General features: G+C 44.7%; 1 protein-coding gene across 1 annotated transcript; it reads right to left on the bottom strand.

Annotated features, from left to right (window-relative positions):
- Positions 1-5,804, bottom strand: myh6 (myosin, heavy chain 6, cardiac muscle, alpha). The gene is given in 2 exon segments (XM_051960789.1): positions 1-2,390; positions 2,393-5,804. Coding segments are annotated over 2 exon segments (5,802 nt in total).
- Between the last annotated feature and the right edge of the window lie 3,053 nt (positions 5,805-8,857).

Consider the following 8,857-nt stretch of genomic DNA (forward strand, 5'->3'; position numbering starts at 1 on the left):
TCACTCATCCAGGCCCTTCTTGGAGGCTCCGTCCCTGGTCTTCGCCCTCAGCTTATTCACTTGTGACTCAGCTATGTCGGCCCTCTCCTCAGCTTCCTCCAGCTCGTGCTGCAGCTTGCGGAGTTTAGCCATGTTGCTGTTGGCTGCCTCCTCTGCCTCCTCAGCTGCATGTTTGTAGGACTTGACCTTGAGCTGCAGCTTGTCCACCAGGTCTTGAAGGCGAGCCATGTTCTTGCGGTCTTCCTCAGTCTGGTAGGTGAGCTCTTTGATTCGCCGTTCATACTTGCGAACCCCCTTAATGGACTCTGTTCCTCTCTTTTGCTCTATCTCTAGCTCATTCTCCAGCTCTCTGATGCGAGCCTCCAGTTTCTGGAGCTGCTTTCTGCCGCCCTTCATAGCGATCTGCTCAGCCTCGTCCAGACGATGCTGCAGGTCTTTGATGGTCTGCTCCATGTTTTTCTTCATGCGCTCCAGATGTGCGCTGGTGTCCTGCTCCTTCTTCAACTCCTCAGCCATCATGGCTGCATCTGTGATGGCCTTCTTTGCTTTCTCCTCAGCATTGCGATTCTCCTGTATAGCCTCCTCCATCTCATTCTGCAGGTGGAGGAGGTCAGTTTCGTGTTTCTTCTTCTGGTTGATCAGACTGGTATTTTGGGAGTGGAGGAGCTGCATCCGCTCTGTTGCATCAGTCAGCTCCTGTTCAGCCAGTTTCCGACTTCTCTCCGTCTGTTCAAGAGCGGCCCTCACTTCTTCCAGCTCAGCCTGGATCAGGTTGTTACGCCGTTCAAGCAGACCGATGTTTTCTCTCAGATCATCATTGCCGTGTTGGCTATCGTCCAGCTGGAGCTGAGTGTCCTTTAGGAACGCCTGCAGGGTCTTGAGCTGTTTCTGGGCATCAGCTGCTTGCCTGTTAGCTTGGCTCAGCTGGATCTCCATTTCATTCAGGTCACCCTCCATCTTCTTCTTCACTCTAAGGGCCTCATTTCGGCTCCTGGTCTCAGATTCCAAAGAAGACTGAAGAGAATCGAGCATCCGTTGGTAGTTCCTTTTGGCCTGCTCCATTTCCTCATCTTTCTCAGCCACTTTGCGCTCCATGTCAGCCTTCACTTGGTTGAACTCTAGCTGGGCTCGGAGGATCTTGCTTTCTTCGTGTTCTAAAGAACCTTCTGCCTCCTCCAGAGCTGACTGGAGCTCAGCCTTTTCTTGTTCAAGCTGCTTTCTGATCTTTTCAAGTTCATGTGCACTCCGTCCGCCTTCTCCAAGCTGATCAGTAAGGTCAGAGATCTCCTCTTGGAGGTTCTTGTTCTCTCTCTTCATGGTCTCAAGTTGATCCAGTGATTCCTCATAAGCATTCCTCAGTTTGAAAAGTTCAGTGCTCAGAGACCGAGCCTCCTTCTGGGAGGCCTCTAATTCACATTGTGACTCTTCAAACTTTTGCTTCCACTCTACCAAGACTTTGTCAAAGGTTCTTTGTTTTTTGTCTAGTGCTGCAGATGCTGCATTAGATCTCTCAAGGTCCAGCATCAGGTCTTCAATCTCATTTTGAAGGCGGTGTTTGGTCTTCTCGAGAGATGAACACTTTGCGTTCACAGCCTCGATGGCTTCCTCGGCCTCCTGCAGTCTCTGAACCAGCTTCTTCTTTGCTTCTTCCAGCTCCTCTGTTCTTTGGATCCCATCAGTTTCATATTTAGTCCTCCATGCTGCAACCTCAGTGTTGGACTTGGACAGGGCTCTTTGCAGCTCAGCTTTGGCTTCCTGCTCTTCTTCGAACTGCTCTCGGAGCAGATCACAGTCATGACGGGCAGACTGAACAGCATGGGCGAGGGCATTCTTGGCCTTCACTTCTTCCTCCAGCTGTCTGCGTAGATCTTCAACCTGCTGGTTGTAGGAGTTCTTTCCTCTGGTTAGTTGTGATATCAGACACTCTTTTTCCTCCAGCTGGCGTCCAAACTCACCATTCTCTGTGAGAAGCTTGGCTCTCTGGGTTGTCAAGTCATTGATGCTCCGTTGAGCCTCTTCATATTTACACTTGTACTCATTCATGTTGTCTTCCATTGTGCGGCACATCTTCTCAATGTTTGACTTGGTCTTCACCACACTCTCCATGTTAGAAGACAAGTCATCCAGCTCCAGCTTCAGCTCACTCTTTTCCTTCTCAAGTTTCTGCTTTACACGTTGCAGATTATCGATCTGTTCTCCCAGTTCAGCAACACTGTCGGCATGTTTCTTTCTCAGAGATGCAGCAATAGACTCGTGTTGGAGGGTGGATTCCTCCAGTTCTCTGCGCAGCTTCTGAAATTCAGCATCTCTCTTCTTATTCAGTTCCACCTGAGCTGATGTGGCTCCACCAGCTTCCTCCAGACGTTCGCTGATGTCCTCCAGCTCTCGGAAAGATCGGAGCGCTGCTTCTCCACTTTGGCCCGGGCTGCACGCTCAGCATCCAGCTCTTCCTCAAGCTCCTCAATTCTTGCCTGGTTTTCTTTCAGCTTCTTCTGTAGCTGAACCGAAGCAACCTGCTCATCTTCGAGTCTTGAAGTTACTTGGGTGATCTCAAAGTCTTTTTTCTTCAGTTTTTCCTCGAGCTGTTGCTTGTCATTCTCCAAGTCCATCAAGCTCTCCTGGGTCAGTTTCACGTCTCCTTCAAGCTTCCTCTTTGAGCGCTCAAGGTCCATTCTGACTTTTTTCTCTTGCTCCAGTGAGCCCTCCAGATCATCCACCTGTTGCTCTAGTTTAGCTTTGGCTTTTGTCAAGCTGTTGGCTTTATCTTCTTCACTCTGCAGGTCATCCAGTGTCTGCTGGTGAGCTTCCTGAAGTGCCTTCTTCTCTTTGGTCAGCTTCATGATGTTCTCATCCTGAGAAGCCATCTCCTCTGTTAGGTTTTTCACCTTATTCTCTGTAGCATGTTTCTCTTTTTCCACCTTGGCTAAAGTTAGCTCGAGGTCATCTATATCCTTCTTCAGCTCAGAGCATTCATCTTCAAGCTTTCGTTTCTTTGCTGTAAGATCAGCGTTCAGCTCCTCTTCATCCTCCAGTCTTTCAGCCATCTCTTTCAGCTTGGCCTCCAGCTGAATTTTGCTTTTTATAAGCTGTTCACAGCGTTCTTCTGCATCTGTTAAAGTGTCCTGTTCAGATTGAATTTGAAGAGTCAGATCATTCTTCTCTTGGAGAAGAGTCACTATTTTCTCCTCTAGTTCCTTCCGTCTTGCTTCTGATTTCTCCAGAGCTTCTTTCAACTTGTTGAATTCATCCTTCATGTTGGCCATCTCCTTCTCAGACTCAGCACTCTTTAGCAGAGGTTTAATTTTAAAGAAGAGCTTCATCCATGGCCAGTTCTTCACACCCAGAAAAGACCGAAGGTTCCACTGGATGACCATTAGAGCATCCCTACGTTCCACAAGCTTAGCAAACTGTGCCCTCATAAGAATGGCACGAGCATTGGCTTGGATCCTGGTGATGATTCGAGAGAGCTGCTCATCTCGCATCTCCTCCAGAGTTCCTAGCAGACCGGCTTTAAAGAAAACCTTTGTGTGGCCAAACTTGTACTGAGTGTGGTCAATGTCCAGGGACCCCAGCAACTTTTCAGCACTTTTTTTGCAGTCAATGAACTGACCTTCTGGGATGGCAGAAGCATTCAGGATCCTGTAGCGCTGCTTAAAGTCACCATAAAGGACCCTGTTTGGGAAACCCTTCCTGCAGATCCTGATCCCTTCTAGGACACCATTACACCGCAGCTGGTGCATCACAAGGCAGTTGTCCATGACTCCTGGAGTTTTCTTCTCATTAGGAATCAGACAGCGGACAAAGTGGGGATGAGTAGTCTTCAGATTATTCATCAGCTTGCTCAAGTTTTCCCTGTGAAGAGCAGACACTGTCTGAAATGAGGAGCCTTTCTTCTTGGCTCCTTTGCCACCTCCTTTGTCTCCACTATCAGCTCCAGAATAGCTTGAAAATAGCAGACTAAGAAGTTTAAGAGAGGATTTCTGAAAAAGACCAACCACAGTTTCATTCAAGGGGTCTTTGTTTTTGACCAGCCAGCCGGTGATGTTGTAGTCCACCGTGCCAGCATAGTGAACCAGGGCAAAATGTGCCTCTGCTTTTCCTTTTGCTGCCCTCGGCTTCTCAAACATTTTGTTTTTGCCCAGGTGATTGTCATAGAGCTTTGACTTGAAGGTCTGGTCACTGGCTTTAGGAAACATGCATTCCTCTTCTAATATTGACATGATGCCCAGAGGCTTCTCAATCAGGTCAATACAGGCCTGCAAATCCATCCCAAAGTCAATGAACTCCCAGTCGATTCCTTCTTTTTTGTATTCTTCTTGCTCAAGAACAAACATGTGATGGTTGAAAAACTGTTGCAGTTTCTCATTGGTGAAGTTGATGCACAGTTGCTCAAATGTGTTGAAATCAAAGATCTCAAATCCAGCGATGTCCAGCACTCCTATGAAGTACTGACGGTGCTGTTTAGTGTCCAGTGACTGGTTGATTCTCACCACCATCCAGTTGAACATCTTCTCATACACTGACTTAGCCAGAGCACCGATGGAGTAGTATACTTGGTCCACACTTTGACCTTTGGTGACATATTCATTCCCTACCTTGACTCTGGGATGGCACAGCCCTTTGATGAGGTCAGCGGAATTCAGCCCCATTAAGTAAGCTGATTTATCTGCCGCCTCTGTCCCGTCAGGTTCAGCCTGCTCCTCTCGCTGCTTCTGTTTGAATTTCATGTTTCCGTAGTGCATGATGGCACCCGTCAACTTATAGACGCCCATCTTCTCCTCTGAAGTGAAGCCGAGCACATCGAAGGCACTGTCAGTAGCCATCAGTTCCTCTGCATCATTGATGGAGGCGACTATTACCTCTCCTTGGGAGATGTAGGAGTAGTCATATGGGTTGTTAGTAATGAGCAACATGTCCAGCAGCTCTGGCTTCTGATTGGACAGAATCTGGTAGAAGATGTGATAGTTCCTCTCAGCCTTGAGCTGAAAGGTGACACGTGACTTCTCCAGCAGGTATGTCTCGATGTCAGCAGATGACAATTTGCCACTGGTGCCAAAATGAATTCGGATGAATTTTCCAAACCGAGATGAGTTGTCATTTCTTACTGTTTTGGCGTTGCCAAATGCCTCCAGCGCTGGATTCGCCTGGATGATTTGATCCTCCAGTGTCCCCTTGCTGGTGTCTTTTTTGCCTCCTCCCCCGACTGCAGCAATGCTGGCAAAGTACTGGATGACTCTTTTGGTGTTCACAGTCTTTCCTGCTCCGGATTCTCCAGTGATAAGGACAGACTGGTTCTCCCTGTCAGTTAGCATGTACTGGTAGGCATTATCAGAGATTGAGAAAATATGAGGAGGAGCCTCACTTCTCTTCTTTCCCCTGTAGGCTGACACCACCTCAGCGTCGTAGACAGGGAGCCACTTGTAGGGGTTAACAGTGACGCAAAAAAGCCCAGAATAGGTGTAGATCATCCAAGCTGCATAACGCTCTTTGAGGTTAAACAGCACAGCAGGCTCATGGAGAAATGTGAACATTGCCATGTCTTCAATTTTATCGAACTTCGGCGGGTTCTGGGGGTGAACATCGGAGTCCTTTACTGTCACCGTTGTTCCATCATCCTTCCTGACAGTCACCTTCCCTCCATCTTTGCTCTGGATTTGTCCCTTCACATATTCCTCTTTATCGTCAACTACAAAACATTCAACTTTGATATCAAAAGGTCTTGTCTGAGCCTCCAGACGCTCCTTGTCTGACTTCCTCAGGTAGGGAGCAGCCTTCCCAAACTCGGCCATCAGGGCATCACCCATGGTTGAGGGTGGAAGTCCTTGACAGTCAGAAGACAGAAAAAACAGAGAAGAGAGGGTGTTTACCTGCTGACGCTGATGAAGAACTGCAGTCTGTTCACACTCACAGGAGTTTATAAAGGTTCCCTGGGGACCAAATTAGGACATAGCTGCTGAAAAGAAAAAACAACCTCACTAAATTTGTCCCGGGATGTGAATGCACCATGAGGGCAGATTCAGGACCTTTGGGTGTTAAAGTCCATTTTAGGAAAAGCAGAGTTTCGCTGCTTATCTGCCTGCTGATAGAGTCTCCTGACACCTCTCCATTTAGACTCTACTGTATCCTCACTGCAGCTCATTTCTTCTTCTGTTAAACCATTCAGCTTAAGCAAAAAAAAAAAAACCTAATTTCCAAAAAATCGCGTGTCTCCAGTGATTTTAGGTCATTCCTTATATGTTCATTGGCTTATTTGATTCTGTTTGACACAAAGAAATGTTGATCCATTAAAAAAAATATTTGAATGCCTCCTAATTTATACCTAACCCATTTTAACTCATTTTGAATAAGAACTACAGTAAGTGCAAAAACACATATTGTCTGCAGACACTGAATAGATAAATTAGATAAAACCTAAACCTAAAATGAGTGGATGTGTGGTACTGCAGAAATAAAACAAGAAATCAATTCAATTCTGCCCTTAATCGCTACCAATATAGTTAATTTTTATTTTAATTATATATTTATATCTTTATGTATTCATATTTATGCCATGTTTTGTTTTCAGTGCATTCATACATCCAGTCATTTAGTCCTTTATTATCTCCTATAATTTACTCCCTGAAGTCATTCTTTTATACGTAAAGAGCTAAAATGATGGCATGGAAAAGTAAAATAATGTCAGTTTAACCTGCAATAAATTATAAGCTATGAGTTCAAATGCCAAACTCACATTTTAATGTTGCTGAAAAAAAGTTGTGTCCGACTTTGTAAATTTTCTTCCTTCACATTAATTTAAACTTAACCACACTTTTAAGTTGACCAGAAATACAATAAAATATCAGAGTCAGCTTTAATAATGATTTGTGTATCTTTTATATGGACACACAGAAATTGATTTTAATCATTTAATGTTTCCAGACCTTTAAATGAAGCAGCAGATGTGCTGAATCTGTCAGAATGCGTCTGAAATTTCACTGTCATGGTGATTTGTCCTGCTGTGCTTCAACAAACACTCAGTGAGAACTCGAACAAAACGCGTTTGAATGAAGCAGCGAAGGTTTGCTGCAGTTTTTGGTTTGGATGCGACTTGCTGTTAATCTGTGATACGAGAAGTGTGCTGTGATGTGCTGAAGTGTTTTTGTCTGTTTATCTCGGACAGCCTGGACTCTCCGACTCGCAGCCTACAAATAGAAACCAGACACTTTTTATCTGAGACATGTGAAGATGCTTCAGCCTGCAGCAGCACTTCTCCCTCCAGTCTGAATATCAGGGCTCTGATAGGAGTCTGCAGTACAAAAACTGCAGACGTCGTCAGACCATTAATCCTGCAGTTGATGATTTGGATTTAAATGGTTTTAGTCTGTTTAATTTAAAGAAAACTTTGTGTGTATCAGCTAAATTTAAAAAAAAAATCAGCACAGATCATCTGGTGTTTCTTTGCGATTCAACACTACACTGTTCTTGATCATTAGAGGGGAAAGATGACAGAACCTGGTCTGTTGTGAGGATCAAGATTAATGAACTTGAAATTATATTTCTGTAATTATCTTAATTCAGGCTGGAAAATTTCGGCTGTTGTACCACCTTGCCACCATCGTGAACCATGTGTTACTTCTGGTTTGGAGTTGGTTTAGCTTTCCATAAACCGGTTTGCTTTTCCACAGGATAGAGAGCAGCCAAAAAGCCACATCATTATTGTACTTGTCTGTTCTAACATCAGTTTTACTACTTATAGTGTATTCTGTGTTTCTGTAATGGAGCACAGTGCAAACTAGATGAGCCCTCAGTAGAGGGCAGAACCACACCCTCTGCTGGCGAAAACCCTGTCCTCCCTATATACAACTGATGCAATATGTATCAATTTAGATCATCGTACGTATCTCCCTCCCTACTTGATCTGCTGACTTGTAACTCCACAACTGAGCAGGGGACCTTAGACTGATCTTCAGTGCCAAGTTTGATTATCCTGACTTCAGCGGTTGCAGAAATATCGGACCGGACATAGTCACATACATACATACATACTTACCCAGCCAGATACCACACCGAATGCAGTAACCCCGCCGACGTACCCATCTGGCGTGGTTAACAAATGGTGAGGCCAGTGAAGCCAGTATTTGTGTCTCCTGTCTCGTTCATTTGACGTTTTAATATGATGACGTTTCTAAATGCCTTTATGGATGGCAGCTGATGTTAAATACACTGATCCACACGGAGACAAACAATGACCTCACACTGCTGCTTCAGTGTTATATGAATCAACCAGAGCTTCAATTGCAGTTGTTGTGGTCAAAAGCAGTTGTTTGGTTGTCAGAGACGTGATTCAGCATCAGGTACCGGATCTGAACCAGCACTCGTACTGTACCGGTGGAGGTAAGATATATGGGAAAAGCAGCATCCATGATCACAGTTAAACAGTAAATCTGTAAGACGACAAGTTAATTCAGCTTACAGAGAAATAAAAATGGCAAATGAAATACTTCCAAGAACCTCCAGTGTGTTCTTTAAGTACCTGTTTGATTTTAACATTTTAACAGACACTCTATAAAATTGATATTAAATTAGAAGCTGAAAGGTTTTTGTAAATGAAAGAAAGTGGTTTGACTGTAGGGAAAAACACAAGAAGTTCACACTACTGCACAAATGTACTAAAAATGAAGGAACTGATTCCAGATTCCTGTCATTTGGAGGATTAGAAAGAAAGCAGTGAACGGACTGTGACATTTTAAATACATCAGGTTTATTATTCCAAACATGTCACTAATGTGTGCAAGGTCACATTCAAACTGTGCAAGTTTTCAAACGAAATCCATCTCTTAGTGTACAACAGGAACAGCGAGGAAGAGCTTCTCATCAT

Source organism: Acanthochromis polyacanthus, chromosome 16 (assembly GCF_021347895.1).
Source record: "Acanthochromis polyacanthus isolate Apoly-LR-REF ecotype Palm Island chromosome 16, KAUST_Apoly_ChrSc, whole genome shotgun sequence".
NCBI lineage: Eukaryota > Metazoa > Chordata > Actinopteri > Pomacentridae > Acanthochromis > Acanthochromis polyacanthus.